The 21,449-nt window shown below is 32.0% G+C and overlaps 1 protein-coding gene across 2 annotated transcripts in view; it reads left to right on the top strand.

Annotated features, from left to right (window-relative positions):
• Window positions 1–21,449, top strand: part of LOC129235189 (ATP-dependent RNA helicase DDX3Y-like) — a 73,402-nt gene that overhangs the window by 18,477 nt on the left and 33,476 nt on the right. For both annotated transcript variants that reach the window (XM_054868884.1, XM_054868883.1), the window contains exons 5-9: window positions 6,833–6,932; window positions 13,489–13,629; window positions 14,275–14,374; window positions 14,571–14,706; window positions 19,087–19,166. In XM_054868884.1, the coding sequence (XP_054724859.1) occupies window positions 6,833–6,932; window positions 13,489–13,629; window positions 14,275–14,374; window positions 14,571–14,706; window positions 19,087–19,166 (557 nt within the window). The remainder of the gene's footprint in view (window positions 1–6,832; window positions 6,933–13,488; window positions 13,630–14,274; window positions 14,375–14,570; window positions 14,707–19,086; window positions 19,167–21,449) is intronic.

The raw sequence follows: 21,449 nt of genomic DNA, 5'->3' as shown, positions 1-21,449 counted from the left end.
AAATATTATGTTATCCTTGACTGTTTAATTTGTATATCAGCACAATCAATTTTATATTTAGGGTCATTCCACAATATTCTATATAAGTAAAATTCATACAACAAAGGTACTTTGGAAAAAAGGACCTGCTAATATGTGGGGGGTGGGGAGTCTCCTAATAAATCACTAAACTATAGAACTTTTATTTTTATATATTTGTTAAATTTCAAACAGTCATACCGAGGAGCACATTGGCCAGGTACCAAGTATCAATCTTGTTTTTAAAAAGAGCAATTGGCATATCATCGCCTCAGAGCAGCAGTAAGATATCTAATCCCAGAAATAACACTAAGATATCTTACTGTTGCTCTGATGCAACAATAGGCAAAAAATTTACTTTTTGGGATATCATATGGATCAGGTGTAGGGAGCTTTGTTTCACACTAACAAAATGTGAGAGCAAATAGCCTTCGATGCTTGATTTCATCCGGACTAGTGTGTAAAAATTCATGTAACATTTTTTTAAAAAGTTACATTTTTCCTCTCGTCTAAGTCCCTACTGTGAAGTGGATCAGAAAACAACCGAGAAAACCAGCGTATACAAGTCGAGTCCCTACTTTCGAAAAGAAAAAAGGAGCATTTTACCGCAAAATGTTTGAAAATAAATGTTTTAAAAAGAAGTAAAATGAAATGTTATGATCTTTTTTTATGATCGAAAACAGCACAGGTTTTTTTTAACTGTTGTACAAAAAGGGTTCATTTCCGAAACCAGAATTTTCGCGTTTGTTTCATGGATACTATTTTTATCTGTTGCTTTTAATTTGATTTAATATAAAGAAAGTTCTGCATTGTAGGCCATATTACGGTCTTTTTTTTATTATGAACTTTACTTTCCACTGAACCAACTATCTGGGAAAATTCACAAGAATGGCAATTTCTGTACTTTACCAGCAGCAGTTTATCTTTTACTGTAATTATTCAATCTTTATTTCGCAGTCGGACCATGTAAAATTAAAACAATGTGAGTATTCACTACTTTAGTGTCTGTTTAAAAGAGTGACTAAAATCGAAAAAGGTTCGCATGTTTGAGTTTTTTCCAGAAAATCATTTGACCGAACTTTCGGGAAATTCTGCCCTCGTAAACAGACTCATTAACTTTTGACCTCATTTTTTTGCACTAAATTTATTGACATATACGCGTGTATACACGATACAGTAGTTCGGCTCCCGTTCAGATTAAACCCTCATCAAGAGTAAATCATTTTTAAATACAGTGAAGCACAGTTTATAAGTTTTTAAGGGACTGTATGAAAAAAATGTATAATAGGTATACGTTAATGTGTATTAGACTCTACAGGGACCAATTTGAATCACGTATAATTGATAAAAACATGAACAGTGCTGTACTGTGCTTCAATTTAAATTGAATTAAGGACTCTGTTTATGTTCTAGTTTTGAATGATGGATATGTCTTATATGCGCTATTTAACTTTTACTAACATGACATCAGTATTTACATATTTTGATATAGACTATTGATATATGGAGTAATTGTGAGTGCTAATTGAAGCTGTTCTTTGCTCATGTCCACTCTGTGAACCACTATTCTTGTCCGATGGTGTGACTAGCAACTTTTACGCATGCGCCAACTAGTGATGTAAAATACCCGGATATTTATTTTCAGGGGTATATACCCAGGTAAATACCCAAAATGGGTATTTACTGGAGTAAATTTAATATTACGGGTATTTATTTCAAAAATTTATATTCAACTAAAATACTTTTCTATATGTATTCCACTATGTATATATTTAAACAACCATATACAAAACAATAAATTTTTGCCCAAAAACTCTTTTGGATCACATATTTAAAGAATTATTGTCTGAAACAACTTAGCAATCGAATATGATATTCACATTAAATGTGTTGGATATGCCTAATCAATGTTGATAGCCAAATTTCAGACATAAAAAGCCATTCTACAAAAAAAAAAAAAAAAAAAAAGCAAACACATCATTTTTTTAAGGTCCTAGTTCTTTTATAACCCAGTAATATGTCCCTGAATGACATCAAAATGTTGCTCAATTTATTATTACTATTTATTTTCCTACATCTTTTGCAGAAATTTCCTCCAATCCTATTTCAAGTGTTCCGGCGTATTCTGCATCTCATATATATATATATATATATATATATATATATATATACACACACACACATACACATAATATACAGATACAGACACATTTAAAATTCAAAAATAGAGGGAAACAAACCAAAAATGTTCTGAAGAATGGACCTTGCAAACTAAGCGGCTGGTCTACCCCGAGATAACGTATCAGTCCTTAGTTCGCTTATTTCATTTTGATATTTTGACTTTCTCCTTTTATTGTATTTTAAGCAAATGTATTGAGTGTGAGAGAAAAATAGACATTACAGCTGTTTTACAATGTTTTAATTTAAAGAACAAAACAATTTAATACTAAAAATAAAAGCAGTACAACATAAATGTTAGCGGAAAATACTTGATCAATCCTTTTTCAGTAAAATATGTTTGAAGAAGTAAAAAAAAAAATTTTTTTTTTTATTAATTCTGAAGGAAAGAAACTGCTGAGGTTTGTTTCAAAATGATAAAGAACTGATAATGGGAAAGAAAAATTAGAGATAGCTGCACTTGCAGCTGGAAGGAGTTTTGATACTGTCTCAAAAATCCTGTGTTACTGATGGAATGACTATTAAATAAAATACTAAAATAGTATTTAAAAAAGAAGAAAATTTGAGTCTAAAATAGTTCATTCTAAATTCTGACAGTTTTTAGATTTCATTAAGCCTTTAATTAAAAAAATTATAATATATAAATTTTTATATTTTTAATCTTTCATTTTACAGTTTATATTATAAAAAGAAAATCATCACCTTTTGATACCACCTAAACTTTTTTTGCAAAATGTGCAATTATTAGGGGATTTACCCTGCCTTCGGATAAATACCCAAAAAAAAAAAAAAATATTTACCTTCCCACCCTACATCACTAATTGGGTGTATAAAAAACATTTGAATAAATTTTTATCATGAAGTACTGGGGAGAAAGTACAAATGAGCAAGGCAACAGAAAACAATATTTTGATTTTTTTTTGCTTATTAATGTGAAAACTGTTTCTATATTAGCGGTGTTATCACTTAAACAGCAATAAAATAAATAACATCATAGTCTTAATAACTTCTCCGTTTATTCTTCCAAACATCCCTCTTGCTTCCTTTTTTTTCCATTTTGGATATGAGTAACCTAGATTGTGATTTTGAAATCCTGAAGTTCATTGCTGAATTGCTTATATTTCTCCAATTATGACATTGAAAAGAAAGATTCTTTGGTTCACACGATTTTCATAATTTCATCAAGTCTTTCAATAAAAAATATTATAAACTGTGCAATACATATGTATCAGTTTCACCAATTATTTCATATTTAGATTTTTAAAAAAAATCCCATTCACTTTTTGCAGTTTTTTTGTAAAATACCCAGTTTTTGGGTATTTACCCAGGCCTTGGGTAAATGCCCAAAAAATATTTACCTCCCCGCTGGGTATTTACCCGATCCACATCACTAGTGCCAACAGGCCATTTTTAGATGTAAAGCAAAAAATTTTGCAATATTCAAATTGTTTTTAAAACTGGTGAAAAGGTTTAATTAAGATGAAATGTAGGTAATTTATCAATCTATCATAGCTGTTTCTAATATTAGTAATTTGTGAGTCATAATTGATTTTGTTTGTTGAAAAAAATTTTGAGTGATGTAAAAGTTTTATATTCTCTTAGTTTTCATTTTAATATAAAACAAGGAAATCAGATGTTTATCGACACTGAAAATTTGGTTAATATGTTTTTGAAAATTATTAGTCAGTTACTTTATGTCAATTTTCCTTTTCAAAAGGGTTTCTGTTGGTTGCTATTTAAAACAAATTTTCCTTTGTTTATTTGTTTTTCTTGTCCATGTATGAAATCTAATGTTTCTTATGTTTTTGCAATTGTTAAATTGATTAAAGAGAAACTTTAAATGTAGTCCAGCAACTAAACTGAAGAAAGACATTTTAAATACTGTATTGAATTATCTTTAAAACTAAACGACGCAGATCATTTTTTTATTTTTAGTTTTCAAATTATCTTTAACAACGTTTCCCCCCTTAAAAATAGAAGTGTTATACCTTGTGTATTAATTTTTCTATGATTCTTGTCTAAGAGCATTATGCAAACAAATTATTAATTGAACATTATTACATCAAAATCATTAATTTTGTATTTGGCAATCTTGTTCCAAGGTGAAATTTCTCTTGCTTTTGATTTTGTTTATTTTGCTTTTCTGTGTTGTAAGGTTGGCAAATCTCTGCAGGGGTGATTGTGTTCCGGTATTTTACCGGATTTCCGGTATTTACATCTTGATTTCCGGTATCTTCATCTTCGAAAATACCGGAACCATCCTATATTTTCAGAAAAACCCACTTTTGTAAAATTTAGGTCGATGTTTAATGAAACGCTGAAAGTCCAAATTGAAGACGTTTCGTTTGGTATAAAGCGTAAGCTACGTCATGTTTTGCAATCTCTATGGTAATTATTGAAGAACAGCTGGGGTGAGAGATGGAATAAAGTAAAGGCTAGATAAGAAGAGAAAGGAGCGTTACTTGATATTTTCCCCCTTAATATTTTCTTTTCAAGATGTCTAATATCGTTTCTCTGTTGCATATCTTAATATGCAGATGATGTAACTAGGGTTGCCCATTCCCCCCGACTGCGATGGCACCCCTCAATTTTACCAAGCCCCCTTTTCCCTCAAGAATTGCCACCAACTAATAAAAAGACTTAAATTCTTCTAAATTAATTTCTCCAAAAGTTTCTGTGGTATAATCTGCTTCATGACTCTCCTCCCCTCCCGACACAAACACATGAAAATCCTTGCTATAACTATATTATTAGATTAAATTGCTAAAATATTTATTCACCAAGATGGGCTATGGCTTTTCTCTGTTGTAGATGCTTATGTAATAGGCTTTACAGTCCCCCCCCCCCATTAAATGTTGAATTTAACGACTTATATATATCGAAAATATCGATATTTGCAGAGCGATATATCGTGGCATTAAAATTCGGATATCGCCTAGCCCTATTGCGCAGTGATCATAATACATTCTGCCCCTTTTGCCCCAAACTTATTTAATTCTGAAATATTTATGCACTTTTAGAAAATGAATGTAATAACTGGTTAAGGATTCAGATACAATGGAGGAAAATAAAACATTCTTTGAAAAATTTTTAGAAATGAGAAAAATTTAAAGAATTTAATTCTCTTCATACACATGGACATATTAAGTCCAATTAAAACTTCGAGTTTTAGCCCCAACAAATAATTATGTATATAAATAATGTGTGCATACACGTAATGTGTATATGTATGCCTATCAAAACACTTTTTCTTCTTGGAAAAAAGTTCAGGTATTTTTTCATGGAGTCACAATCACCCCTGTCTCTGCCACCTTGCATCTACTTGACTCCTAGTCATAACTTGCTGCTTTATCATAACCCCAATCAGTCTACATGAAACCTAATTCTATATGGCATGGTACAGTACCTGTACCATGCCATATAGAATTAGGTTTCGGTTAAAGTACAGTAAAACCTGTAAAGTTGACCACCCTTGTAAGTTGACCACCTGTCTATGTTGACCACGTTTGTCAGGAACGGAATTAGCCCTATCTCATATAATGAAGGAAAATCTCTCTATCTTGACCACTAATGTACGCCAAATTTGGTCTGGAGTATTGTAAAAAAACCCTTTGTAAGTTGACCACTTGGTTTATTTTTTAAAACTTTCTTCAGAATATTTTGTTATTACTTATTATTTATTTAATAATATTTTTTTTTTTTTTTTTGATAGCTTTCAAAGAATGTTTTTAATGCTTTGATGACACACTAGCATTTTACTAACTAAACAGCAGCATAAAGCTTATGCTGCTCTTTATTCTCCAAACTTGTTTTTCATTTGTTGTTCTATTTGAGATAGCTTTTTGTACTCTGTTCAAAGAAAATGGGTGTCAGTAGAAAAGTTGTCTTTTCCTTTGGTTACAATATGTTGTAGCAGCACAGGAATTCTGCTGAAAAGAGCAGGCCTGGATCTATACATTTTGGGCCCCCCTGCAACAAAATATGTAGGGTCCCTCCCTAGTGACCAGCAGTGTCTATTTGAAAAGCAAATAAGCCTTAGTGCTAGTTTTTTTTTTTTTTTTTTCTGTTTTTTCATCAATTTCCAGGGCCGTTAGCCCCTTTAAGGATGCAGGCCCCTTGCACTGCAGGTACGCAGATCTGGGCCTGCTAATGAGTAATGAATAAAGTTACATGTTTCTGGTGCAAGGGATTAAGATATAGGACATTTTTAATTTTGCCTTTATGAACTGGGAGAGTCGAGCTTGTTGCTTTTTGTGCTATAAGTTTTACATAAAAAGGCTTTAAAAAGAAAGTTAATGGAACTTGACATTAATAAAAAGTATGAAACATTAAAAGAAATTGAAAATGGAGGAAGGCATAGAAAATAAGCTGTGCCTAATAGAGTTAAAAACAAGGAAAAAATAACAAAAGTATTTGAATAGTCTTTTTAATTGTTGTTTCACTTACAATAATGTTAAACAATGAAAGTGGAGTTGAACAGAAAGAGTAAGGGTGAATTCCTCAAAAAAAAAAAAAGGAATACATGGTGCAAGAAATAACAAAAAAAAAACATTTATTATTTATGTTAATTTTGAGATGTGTTAATGTTTCTTTCGAAGATGGCGAGTCTTTTAACATTGGTTTTTATTTTTCATAGGAAATGACAAAAACAGGAATTTTGGAAACTTCAACAGAAATAAAAAAGTTGGACAAGATCAGTTTCGCCCCAATTCATATCAAGCTCGAAAAAATGATGGGTGCGTGACAGTTTCTGTTAAGTGTACTTAAATGAGTGTAATTCTCGTTTTCAACGATATTTTTAATGCTATGGGGAACATTTTATAAATGTATTACGAGTAACAAGTAGTCTTTGTTATTAAATCACCCACATGTGTTTTTGAATGGAAAAAAATTGTAAAATAGAAAAATAAGAAGACAGCTTAATGAAGCATTAAAATGTTTTTTTCCCCCGCTCTTTCATTTCAATGAACTTGAGTAATTAATGCAAGAAATAATTTTGTTCAGCAAATGCAATCTGAAGAAACAGTTGCATTAAGTCTTCGCTCATTTTGCCAGCTAGTGGGATAAAACTACAGCAGAAGTTCAGTATTTTTCTCAAATCTTTTTTTCTGAGCAATATTGATCTCTTTGAAGCGACAAATCTGCTGCCATATTAGATTTTTTAAATTATTATTATTATTTTTTTTTTTTTTGCAACAAATGTTTTGTATTTGCTTCAATTTGTGTGAAGACCTTGTGCAAATTAAAGATTCTATAACAGAATCGGGAGTTCACCTGATACTAAACTGACCATTCTGATACAAAATAGGCATTTTTGCGGATACAAAGATTGATTTTTCATTTTCCACCCCTGAATATTTAATATTTCCTGATAGTGCCACAGCAAAATAAATTTCGAAGTTGCTTTCAAAAATTTTTTAAATTACTGATAGTATTGTTATTTATTTTAGGTCAATAGTAGTTAATTGAACCCTTACTCATCTCTATTTAAGATTGATGATTTTGAAGCTTTCATAGTGTTGTCTAAGATCTTTTTCCTAATGCTGAAACTTATATGTGATTGAGAACTGAATCAGCATGAATTATTTTATTATTGTAAAAAAAAAAGTATATACTACCAAATAGTCCGAAGTAGTCCTTGAAAATCTCATTTTATCCTAGAAAAGTTGAGTACTCGTTGAAAAAAAATTTGGATTTTGTGTATACAGTCGGACCTTGATATAAGGTCACCCCTCGGACTTCGAGAATGTGATCTTATAACCGGTTCATAAACTTTTATCAAAAAAAAAAAAAACATTCTAAAATATGTTTTCAATACTATATCACATGATGAAGTAATGTTTTCATTGAATCAATTAAAATAAATGCAATTAGTTGCAGGGTTGTTTGGTTTAAACCAATTGTTTTTTTTTTAAATGTTTTTTTTTTAAATCCATTTTACAGGTTTACATTGATTTTTCCCACACATATTGAAAAATGTAAAATTCCATTTATGCTAAGTTCCTAGCTAAGTTGCAGAGATAAATACTAAAATTGCAAAGTTGCTTCTTCAAAATGTATTATAAGCTTTAATCGAAAAAAAATATTAATATATTTTTTATTTCATATATGTGCCATAAAGCAAGATTTCAGTCAACTTCTATCATTATGCTTAATTTGCATGATTAGTTAAGATGAACTAAGGATTGAATCTTTTATTGTAGATGCAATTCATTATATTGCTCACTCCTGTTGCAGGGGTGTGACATTTTTGCCCATTTATTTTCACTTTCTTGGAATTTTAACTTTGACTTGTAAGGTAATCAACAGTCTAACTTAATTGTTTGCACCTAAAAATTAAGATTTGTTCTGCAGGTGAATACAAATATTTTTTGAATCAAATTTTTAAAAAAAGTTTATATATCACGAATATAACGTTTTTGGCAAAAAAAATTTCTTGAAATAGAATTTGCTACATATTTATTTGTTCTAAAAAGTTTACATTTAATATTTTTTAAACTTCAATGCTGGGTGCAACATGTATGCCAGTAAATAAGCTGTGATTTAAGCCATGTTACACCAATTTTTGTATTTTTGATTTGGTTCTTTGTTTTAGTGATAGTCGATATCTTTTCCAAGGCTTTCCAAAATAAGAACGGAGTCGAATATAGAGCAGCACTTTTTTAAAAAACTTTGTCAGTACAACAGCAATTGATTTTTTGGCTGTTCAATCATGTACTGTTGTACATTTTGCTTTACTTCAATATTTGCGACATTGTGTATATAAAAATCAGCATTATGTAAGATCAGAAAGAAAAAAAAATGAAAATTGTTCTTTTGAAAAGATTATGCTTAAAAATATAACTTTTACCTTTATTCGATAATAATTCATATTATGTTGGTTTTATAAAGTTTTTTTCTTGGATCTTCATTATATTTTATCTTAACCTGCATCACAACCACTTCTTGAAGTATTTCGTATCATAAAGGGTCTATATATACATGCATACTAATATGTTAATCAAGTCAAACATTTCAATCAATATTTCCCCGCAGAAAGCTATTTTACTTATTTAATTTAGTTACAAGATTTTGTTCTTATCTCTTTAATTAATCAAGAAATTAGGTATAATGTGACTATTGAATAACGGTTAATTACATGAAACCAAAAAAACCTGGTTTAAGCCAAAAAAAAACTTTTTGGGTTTTTTTACCAACCCTGATTAGTTGGAAATTAGAAAATTATTTGTTAAAATTTCAACTCGGAAATTAATACAAGTGAAAAAACGGTTAGAATGAGATAATTTCCTGTGGGTTGCTGGTCGAGAATAGACATGTGGTTATGGACACTATGAGGACCCAGGGCCATAAAAGTTACAAGGGCTAGCTCAATCCTTTGATCTTTCCCTTCCACCGCCGAAAGGACAGCGAGAGTAGAAAACTCGTTTTTGACGTCATCGGGTACACTCCGCGGGACTAGGGGCCTTACGCGGGACAATCCAGTGTGTGTGTGCCCAAAGAACTGCTGTATGCCTTAGCTAAAATACAATTTAAAAATTTGTTCTCTGTACAAGGGTTGTTAAAGAAGCAGTTGAAGGGGCCCAGGCCAATCCCAGACAAGGTTAAAAATTACTTATTATGAATAAGGATATGAATATTATTTTCAAGGTTTGATTTTAATTTGGAAATGTCTCATAACATTTGACTAGGGTTTCTTCAGAAATATGCTCCTGCGCTAGATCAGTTGCAGGTCATTTTTCCTCCACGTTATGCTAAAGTAGACATTAAAGGTAGGTCACATTTTTTAGAATCGAAAATATTTGTGTGTAATTATATTTGAAAGTATTGAAAATGCCTTCACGTGCTGATGGCCTAGTACTGAAAAAGTTCTGGAAACTTAAGCTTTCCTTCAAAATTTTCAAAGAGCTCAAAACACACCAAAAAAATTGAGAATACAACCTCCTTTTCTGTTTTTAAATGCTTTTTTTTTATGGAATACTAAATTTGAAGCTGCTTCAATAAATAATTGGAGGAAGAATTTTAAAAAGTTAAGATAAAGAGCTAGGCAAATTTCATAAAATGTGGTGTACGAAGTTATTTTTTAATGCAGGATTTGGTTCAACCCTGTTACATTGCAAGTTAATGATATTTAATAAGTTTATTAACGGAACTGTGAGACCGTAATAAGTTTCCTTCAACCGTAAAATTACAATATCTAGATGTAATGCATGAAATTTCTTTGTAAATATTATTCAATAGATTTAACTAAACAATTTCTTGAACACTGTATCCCCATGCTTAAAATAATTAATAATTCGCATGTAAAATGAGCACTGTATCGTGATTATTTCAATCGTGTATCTGTTTTCGTAGGAGCTTTTCTTTTCTTTTCTTTTTCTTTTTTTTTTTTTTTTTTTTTGTGATCATTTAAAGCTTTCAAATCAGATACATTAGTGTTTTTGTGATTGTACAAAAGCTTGGCCATTTACCGTATTACCCCACATTATCCGGCATGCCGCAAAATTTGGGGGTTACCAGATTTTCAATAACACTTGCCTGGTCCTTTCCGGCATGCCGGAAAAATCGAGGTTAGGAAAATAATAATAATAATATAAAAAATATATGATCAGCTTAAAAATGAATATGAATTCTTTTCATATCTTATTGATATTAACAAACAGTTTAACTTTGTGAAAATATTTACTAACAATGCCATTTGTTATTTTAACAAGAAAAATATTGTTTGATAACAAATAATTTTATAAAAATTAAATTGAAACTATGTAAGCAAACATTTAAGCAGTAAGAGTCCGCCCCTAAACCAGTGCTAAATAATTTACCATAGCTCTTCAATAAATAAAAATTAAACTTACCTCTATGAAAGGAACCTAAAATATTTTTATGTAAAAAAAATATGAATAAATCGCAGTAACGATGATTGTTTCTGAACTGATTACTTTATTGGCATGTAATCAAATCCATTAGTTATGTCCTATCATAAATAGCACGCACATGTTATATGAAATGCACATTTATTTTGAAAAAAGGTTACTTTCGCGATTTATTTATTTTTTTACTTACAATGGTTTGACTTTTGATTGGACCGGAACGGGAAAATTTACTTTTGTTTTAATGCGAAATAAACCCCGAATTATCCGGCATGCCGGACAATTCGAATTTCTCGGCGTGCTGGTCAACCTCGCTTTTTTACGGCATGCCGAATAATGCGGGGTAGTACGGTAATTGTTCTTCTGTATTGGAAGACTAATTTCCTGACCCATATAAAAAGGCTGTTGAACTTTTTTCTCACGTAAGAACATTTGGAAGAATCCGATATTTGAACGAAAAACATTCTGATTACAAAATGTACGCCGACATTTTTTTTTAAATGGACTTTATCACAGAAGAAAACTTTGTAGAATATTCCGAAAGATTTCAATTAATTACTATAACGTAATGTTTTGTAGAATTCAGACATGAAGAAATTTTTCAGTCTACAAATAAGTTAGCTTTATAAATTTGGCGATAATCATTGAAACTTTAAACTTGGTTTACGTTGCTAAATCTCAATACGTTATTTATAAATTGAAGTGAATAAAATGTTGATTAATAATTTCAGTAAACACCCATTAATCTGGGAAAACCATTTAAATGTACATACGGTATAAATGAAGAACGCGTTAGTGCAATAATGTATTTTTGTAAGGCTGTATTTTTATTTTTTTAATTTTCTTTAATGCAGCTTTATATTTCATTCTCTTGAATTCAAAATACAACTTTTACTGTGTTCAAGTATTTTACTTATGTACATTGATTGAATTTAAAGGTTGTTTTGTTTAAGTCGTTTTAAACAATCTAGATGACCTGGATCCTATATTAGTCCAGGTTAATGAGGTTCTACTTCAGTTTTCAAAAACAACGTTTGTTAAGATTCTTGTTCAGAGTTATAGTTACTTCGTAAAAAATAATTTTCTCTAAAACATATCGGCAGTATTTAGATTCAAATGGTATCGCGAAATTCAAATATGTTTTAATTATTCCTTATATCAATCTTATCTCTTTCATTTTATTTGAGACAAGATTGAAATAACAATGTTATTAATATTATTTAAAGCCTAAACTGACAAAATTATGTACACACGAGAGGAAACTTGACAAGCACAGTAAATTATTTTCATTTCTTTATAAGCTCAATTTTATTGTGCGAAATTTCCGCTTTCTACCCCTTTAAATCAGGAATATTGGCTAAAGAATATCCAAAACTACACAAGAGAAACTAAAAATTTGTATTGTAGATTTTAATCAGGTTTACTGTTTTTCGTATCGCTTATTAACTTGTCGATGGGACTCAAAGCATTTACCCTTGTATTTCATTCCTTTTTGAAGCTTAACCCTCAAGAAATAACATAAAAACGGGAAAAGAGTGAGGAATTACGCACGCACGCACAACACAAATGTCCCAGATCGAGTGTACCTAGTGACGTCACTGGCACTTTCCCCCTCCGTTCCTACTTTCGAGGCGCTAAGACCTAGCCCTTCCTCTTCTATGGCTCTGATGAGGACCTGCCTTTGAAATTTGTATGCATTGATAAAAGCCATCTCTATTGATCTTGACCCTTATCTAAAAGCTGTCAAATTTGATCCACAAAGCATGAATAGGAACCAACAGTAAGCAGCCTGGGGAAGCAAAACTCTCTTTTAACCTGATTTAGGGGTGTGAATGATCCCTCCTACTCGGTTCAGTCGTCCTCTCTCTACAGCATTCTTGTGTCTCTATACGCCTTTTTCCTAGATTTTGGGGGTTCGTTGGACAGATGGTTTTTTTTCGATAAAAGATCATGTACTAGGGAAAATTCGTGGAACTGAATCAGTGAGGCATTGAAATCACTTAAAGAAAGTCAGACAAAAATGACCTTATAAGCGATGGTGGTATTTGAGACCTGACCATATATCCAATAATCCATAACACAGAATCCCTATTCAATGAGTCCGGACTTGACTAGAGTGACCTTATATCGAGGTCTGACTGTATATACTAACAATGTTGATAAATTAACTTTTTTAAAGATAACTGTGGGCTTTACATTTATAAGTAAAAAAAGCACCTTGAACAACTAATAGATGCATCTATTTCTACCTAAAAAAACTAGACATCAATCTTTGCATCTCATAAATGGTGTAACTGTATGTTTTTATACAAAACTTTATAGCAAAATTAATCATTAAAAACATTTTCCCCAACTATATTAAATTGAGTATGTTTTCTTTTTTAAGTATGTGCTATTGTTTTACTGTTCAAATGTCTTATTTCAGTGGTAGGACATGGAGAGATCCAGATTCAAAAGTTGATAGTAGGGACTGTAATCGATGGGATAGGAGAAGTGGGATGCAAAGGAATGATGATGAAGAGGAAGATTGGGTTCGACCTCTACCTAGAGATGAACGTGTTGAAAGGTAACTTAATCACACCAGGTTATGAGTTTTATGAATTTTCTTGTTTTTGAATCTAGAATGCTAACAAAAGGTTGCTTCTGAGAGTTATTTTTTTTTCTCCCCAACATGTGAAAAATATTTATTTGTTACAAAATGAATTGACTACATCTAAATGAAATTAAATATTTGTAAGTGCAACTCTTTTCTAGAACCTTGTATTTGCTCAGGAACAACTTTTTTCTTTCATTCTTAAAAACATTCAAGTTGAAGTTAATGCCTTCAAATTGAATTTTGATAGTGATGTATGTTATCATACTTCAAGAAATTTCAAAGAAATCCTCAGCATATTACATATTAAATTGCTAATAAATAATCATAAAGATTTAAAAAAAAAAAAAAAAAAAACTTTCTATAGAACTTGCGCAAGATTTTTTTTTACTATTTATTTTCATTTTCACTTTAAAGTAGAAAGTAAAAGAAGCTTGTATTAAAAATTACTCTGGGACAGTTTAAACAATTTAATTTTTGCTAGCGAATACTCAACTTTTGCGTGTGTTTTTTGCCACGATTCTCTGAGTTGTATATTTCATTTTTAGTTCAATAAATTCTTTTCATTGTTTTTTTACAGAATTATTTACTGAAAAACTTACTCCTTTTTTTTTCTAGGCAATTATTTGGTCAGGGCCATACTGGCATTAATTTTGAGAAATATGAAGATATTCCTGTGGAAGCTACTGGAGAAGATTGTCCACAACAGATAGGAAATGTAAATGCATTAAAATATCATTTTAAAATTTGAGTAAATTTAATATTCCTGGTGGAAAGCTTAAATTAACACTTCTCAAGTATTGAGGAAAGGTTATATTTTTGGGGGAGGAACCTCCTTTCATTTAATGTTCTCAAGTTTACTAGTATTTTACAGAGATCATAATCTTGTGATTTTATTTATTTTTTTTTTTTAGTTTCTGGAGATGCCCCTGACAGAGTTAGTCAGATTTAACATCGAGATGGCTAGCTATAAAATTCCAACTCCTGTTCAGAAACATGCAATGCCTATTATTCTAAACAAACGAGACCTGATGGCATGTGCTCAGACTGGTATGTTTTGTTATTAAACTTTTCACAGTTCTTCAGATTTTGTTTTTATACTTCAAAAAAAAAAAAAAAAACTTAATTTATTTCTTCTGAAAATTGCTATTTTAAATTGAAAGCCTGGGTTCAAAATAGGGATGTGTTGTTCATGAACGAACGGGTCAAAAAGAACGAATCCTTAAAGTGAACGGATCCGTTCGTTCACCTAAAAAATGAACGATCGTTCTTTTGAATGGTGAGCAGTTTGGAACCTTGCATTGATCACTTGTGATAAAGTCGCTTTTTCTTTCTTTTTTTTTTTTTTTTTTTGGAAATACATTCATCTTCAAATTTTTCTCATTAATCAATCTCAAATTTCCTTTTTCTCAATGCAGTACAATATATTCAGTTCAAACCTTTTTACTTTCTGCTTTATTCGTCACTTTTCTTTAACAGTTGCAGTTTTTCATTTGCAATTTTTCCATGTATCCATTAGTAATGTTTTATGTAACTTATTTGGTCCTTTTCACACTTTCTGTCTCGAAAATTATTCCCATAAGTACCTCCTTCCTATCAACTACCATCTATATTGATTTGGCTTTATTATTAACTTGATTGGAGACTCCCAAGTTGCTTAATTTTACCTTCCATTTCCATTGTCCAGAGGTTTTAGATAAGGATTATTACTGGTCTAATTTTTCCCCCATGTAAAAAAGTGTTGTGTGTGTTTGTGTTTTTTTTTTTTTTTTTTCTGTTCTCATTGGTACTGTGGAATAATTTTGAAGCTCCCTAACATTTAGGTGATGTTTTTTTATAATTAAAGTATCCAGTACCCCCCGCTGAGCTACCAATTTATTTATTACTTTTTTCGATATACTTATTAGTAATACTATATGTATGTATAAAGTTAGTGTAGCTGGAAAAAAATATTTGAAAGACCACATCTCTTTCTTTTGGGGTTGATGTCGTGGTTGACAGGTGTTTGTTGCGGTCAAAAAAGACATCTTACACCTTTTTTTATGTAAAAAGCAGACGGTTTATGATTACAGTACTTTTGTTAAGTTTGTTATTTAAGGTACGTAGTTTTAATAAACATTTCTTTATTCTTGTGTTTAATATTGTAGCCTGTTTCTTTTCTTTTTTTTTTTCAATGTAACCTAAAGTACAGATTAAAAATTATTTTTTGTGTTATTTTCACCTGTGACCATGCTACGCTTGAGATATGATATTTCTATTGATAATTAGTGCACTCTTTCACGTTAGTTCAATTTTGCAAATTTTCTACCGTAACAAAGTTATTTTTTTATATAGTAAAATTTAATAACTTAATTTTGTGTCCTGCTGAAATGAAATCAACGGTTTTTTGGAATGGAAAACATATTTTACCATTCCGCAACTGAGAAATATCTTACAAAAGAAACTTTAATTGCTTTATGCACTCCTGTTTGGGAAAATTGCAATACCACAAAGGACTCGTGTAAGTGAATTGAAAATTGCAGGAAATGTAAAGTAGGGCATGATATACAAATGATTAGAATTGCAGACCGGTAGCGCATGTGTATGCTGAGCAGCTCCTTCTGAATGGCGGATCAAGCTGAATATAAATAGACGGCTGTAGTGAAGAGTGTATGATTATCGATGGTTATATGCTAGAGTAAATGTAAACTGAATCTTTACTATGCCTCTTCGACGAAAGAAAGCGAAATTTAAGCAAATTTCGGAGTTTGAACGGGGCAGAATCGTCGGCTTTTGTGGGTTTTTTTTTATCATGCAGTAGCCGCTCGTGTGCAGCTTAACAGCAGCACAATCGTGCGTGTTTGGAAGCAGTGGATGGACGAGGGTCGGTCAGCTCGGAAATCCGGGAGTGGACCCCGAAATGTGAGGTCAGCTCGCGATGACAGACATCTGGTGCTTATGGCGCTGACGGACCGCACAGCTTCTTCTAAACAATTGGCAGCACAGTGGTCAACAGCTACAGGTGTTTCATTGTGTGTTTCATCAATTCGGAGACGTCTGCTGCAGCCTGGGCTGTACACAAGGATTCCTTTATACAGGATTCCTCTCGTGCAAAACCATTGCCGCCTGCGTCTACAGTGGGCCAATGTGCATAGGAGCTGGCGTGCTGATTGGCAGCAGGTCTTCTTTTCTGACGAATCCCGCTTCAATTTGTGGCACCATGATGGCCGAATCTTTGTGTCAGGCGCTATGCCGGTGAACGACACATTCTGGAGCGCATTATTGAACGCCAAAGTGGACGAACACTCGAAGTTATGGTCTGGGGTGCCAAAGCATATCACGGACGATCACAATTGCTACGAATTGTGAGTAATTTGAACAGTACGCAATACGTAAATGAAGTTTTACAGCCTCTAGCTATTCCTTTCTTCCAAGGATTGCCAGGGGCTGTATTCCAGAAGGATAATGCCCATCTATATGTCGCCAGGACTGTCAAATTCTACCTTGATTCGCAGCAGGTACAGCTTCTTCCTTGGCTTGCATATTCCCCGGATATGTCACCAATTGAATATGTGGGATTTCGTTGGGGGGCGTCTCGCTCGTGATCCTTGTCCTGTTGCTTTGACAGACAACTTTGGTTGCGCATTCAAACAATATGGAATTTTCTTCCGCAGGCAGATATTCAAGCTTTGTTTCTCTCCATGCAAAGTCATGTAGCAGCTCATATTGCGGCCCATGCTGGCCACAAAATACTAATTTCTATCTCTTTTTATTGTTTGTTTGGTTTGAAAATGTAATCATTTATTTGTACCATTACCACTCAACTGTGTATTAAATTTCATTCAACTAGGATGCTTCCTTCATGGTGTTGCAATTTTCACGAACAGGAATGTACATCTAAACCTGAATAAAGTTCTTTTGATTCATTTTTCATAGGCATATTCTCCTACTTTTAAATGTGTGATTTTAGTTGTTTTTCCTTTAAAGAATATTGCTGATCTAATTAAACATTTAGAATGTAAGCGTGTATGTCGTGCAGAGAGCACTTGTAACTTTTTAATTGAAAGAGTTAAATGAACTGATCAAAAGAATGAATGGTCCTCTGATGAACGGATCATTAAAAAGAACAACATTGCCCACCTCTTACTCCCACCCACTGACGAAGGAAGCAGCTTAATTGTGTTTATCTGAACATTCTACATCTGACACCCCCGCCCCCCCCCCCAAAAAAAAAATTGATTCATTTTTCATTGGATATTTTCCTACTTTTAAACAATTATAGTAGTTTTTTTCAAAGAATATTACTGATCTAATGAAACATTTCGAATGTACATGAAAATATCGTGCAAAAAGATCACCTTCAACTTTTTTAAATGAACGAAGTCGTTCAAATGAAAGAGTTAAATGAACGGATCAATAGAATGAACAATCCTCTGATGAACGGATCATTAAAAAGAACGACATTGCCCACCTCTAGTTCAAATTTAGTGCATGAATTTGTCAATGTTGAAAAGTCCAAAATTTAAAAAATTTGGAATTTCCAACTCAAACTCGTGCTTTACCAAAAATTGCATTCAGTGCTTTAGAATTCAATTCTTTTTTGACTTAAAGAATGTGCTAATTATTTAGTAGTTGTGAGCTATTTTAACACTTCTACCTTAACTTTTTTTTCCAATTATCTTTTAAAATTTGACTTTAGTTATTAAAGCCCCCATCAATCAGCGTTGTTATTAGCCAAATCTGCAACTTCAAATGGTGGCACTCTTGAACCTCGTGGCTAAATCAATGCAGTATTAGATGCCAATCGTTTTTGGACATCTAAGACTCAAAAACCACAACTTGAATTAAGCAAACAAGTGATGGAAATATATTTCATCATACATTTCCTTAGAGTGAAATCTCGGCAAAATTTAAAAATATATTTTGAATTTTAAAAATTAATGATTGCGTGCATTTAAAGGCTTAATATTTATAGCTTGGAGCAAAGGAGAATCATATGGGGATATGAATCAGTTTAAATTTATCATTTGTCATTTGAGGTTTTTGCCTTCAGCTCTTTTTATGGCTATGCTTAACAGACTAACTTAATTAAAGACTTAATATTCATAGCTTGGAGCAAAGGAGAATCATATAGGTATATGAATCAGTTTAAATTTATCATTTGTGTGAGGTTTTTGCCTTCAGCTGTTTTTACGGCTTTGCTTAACAGGAACACTATTCAGAGTGAACTATATGGAGTGATCTAGATTGAAGGACTGAGACTCACAAAACTGTCCACTATTCAAGAGTCCTTAAGGAGGTTTCACTGTATTTCATTATATACAAGCTTCGATAGCAACAAAATTAGCTGAAGTGACAGATAATGTGCTTTTTCTCTTGATTGGTTAACTGCTATCACATGCAGCCATGCTATTATGTGTTACTGAAACATTAAAGTTCTTTAATTTTCAGGATCTGGTAAAACAGCAGCATTTTTAATGCCCATTTTAAATCAGATATTTGAAGATGGCCCACCTAAAAATCCTCCTGTGGTAAATATAATTTTTACTTTCATAAATGTTGCTTATTTTAAAATTGATCATAAAGCAATTTTGTAACATTTAACTGTTTGTGGCAATTTCAAATAAGGTACTTTCTTTCTAAATGATTGTTTATTGATCATTCTGTATGTTGCCAACCAATCTGTTACAGCTTTGTTGTGTCCAAAGTGTGTTAGTAATTCTAGTAGAATGGTTTTTTGAATTTAATATTTCTCCTTTTGTAGCCATGTAAAATCATACTATGAAATAGTTTAAAAGGTTTCAAAAATCGGGGGGCACAGCAGTGCCCCCGCCAAGTCGAGCGCGGAACGAACACTGCCGTACCATCCTTTACTGGAACCATTTCGCCGCGTTTTCAGGCCTCTATTTGAGAACCTTCTGATGAGACTAGAACGCAGAAATTTTTGTCATCCAGTAAGCTATAATCACAAACTTAAAATCCGAAATTTCAAGTCAGTAGGTCATTTAGTTCCGAAGTTAAGCGAAAGCAAAGTTTTGCATTTATGACACTCACTCACTCATGATCATCAAAATAGAACTAGTACTTCCCATAAACTCAGAGAGGTGAAATTTGGTACAAAGTTAGGGTTTAATGGCCACATAAAGGGAAAACTAGAAAAACTAGGATACTCGAAGATCTGGAGTGACCCTGATTAGAAAACACGAGCCCAACCAAACTATTAGAGATCGACATACCGCCTTTACAAAAAATATTCAACTTGGTTGGCTGCTTCATTATGTCAAAAATCGAAAGTCTGAATATCTAATGAAGAACCCTCAGCTGTATTAGAGATATGATAATGCCCCCTTCTATTATTGGTACATATAAAAATCGACTGTCATTGCAAAAGTCCAGCGTAGTGGGACACATCTTCTAATTTAATTTAGCCTAACTTTAGTCTACTCAAATATTACACAAATTAAATGTTTCTACAAAAAGAAGAGAAATCCCACTAAAAACATTCTGTAAGAAACTAGCCAAGTTTCGATGGAGCTGTTTGTTTATCTCTAAAAAGTAATGAAATCTAGACAAAATCATGACAAGTCGAAGGTTCCTTACTGCGATTTCTTTATTGTTATAGTTAATGTTGTGTGACTTGGCCATTAAAGGGTACACAAGGGTACAAAACCAGGTGCTCCATGACATGATTGCACCAATCTGTCGCCAGAACCGCTACATGTTGGCAATGGAAAATTGCCACTTGGGAAAACGTGTAAACAAAATCTTCTTGTACCCACTAACATATAAAGAATGTTTAATGGCCAAGTCACACAACATTAACTGTAACAGTAAAGAAATTGCAGTAAGGAACCTTCGACTTGTCATGACTTTGTCTAGATTTCATTACTTTTTAAAGATAAACAAACAACTCCATCGAGACTTCGCTAGTTTTTTACAGATTGTTTTTAGTGGGATTTGATTAACATGCTGGGACTGTGAGTATCAGCCTGTGAAAACTATAGAACCTAATCTACCTGTATTATGTACATACTTATATATTAATGATACAAAACAAAACTTAAATATACTTTTCTTAAGTTTAAAACCAAAGGTAATGTTTATTAAAGTACAATATTGAAATAATAGTTTAAAATTTAATAATATAACAGTGTAGTAACATTAGTTATAAAGTCTATTAACATGGGGGCAGGAGGCAATACCCCTATGCCCTTGGACATTGATTCTTGGACAAATATTATTAATAAGTGAGTGTGACAGGAATTATAACAATTAAGAAAGTAAGCAGTAACTATGCATAATTGAAAAATGTTTCAAATAAAATCTTAACACTTGAATGATTTGCCGGGGAGTTGGGATGTCCCTTAAAGACGAGTTTTACTGTATGTGTGGGTTCAATTTTAACCTGCAAGACCTGATTTTTGCATACGTTAGTCCTAGATGCAAAATGTTCAAATTCAGATGCAGAGTTAAGATATTGAAAGTTTGAAGCAAAAATAAAAATGAGTCAAAAAATACAAAATTTAACTTTCTATTCAGGCCCTAAGTCTCCTAACTTATATTTAGAGAAATAATCTCCTTTGAAACCTATAACTAACACAAAAAACTTGACAATTGTGCGACCAAAACTCAAGGAGATATTCCTGTTCAAAGTTTTAAGTTACGACACAGAAGATAAGATTGGAACTTATCACCCTTTCGAAAGTGTGACAAGTTGTCAAAGTAAAAAAAAACAAGGTATTTATATAATATTCTTCATTCCTGTTCAAAAATTCATGCAAATGTTATGCCGTGACATGCAAAAACACACTGCA

Source organism: Uloborus diversus, chromosome 2 (assembly GCF_026930045.1).
Source record: "Uloborus diversus isolate 005 chromosome 2, Udiv.v.3.1, whole genome shotgun sequence".
Lineage (NCBI taxonomy): Eukaryota > Metazoa > Arthropoda > Arachnida > Araneae > Uloboridae > Uloborus > Uloborus diversus.
The sequence above is the reverse complement of the archived record's forward strand: the minus strand, read 5'-3'. Positions and strand labels throughout refer to the sequence as shown.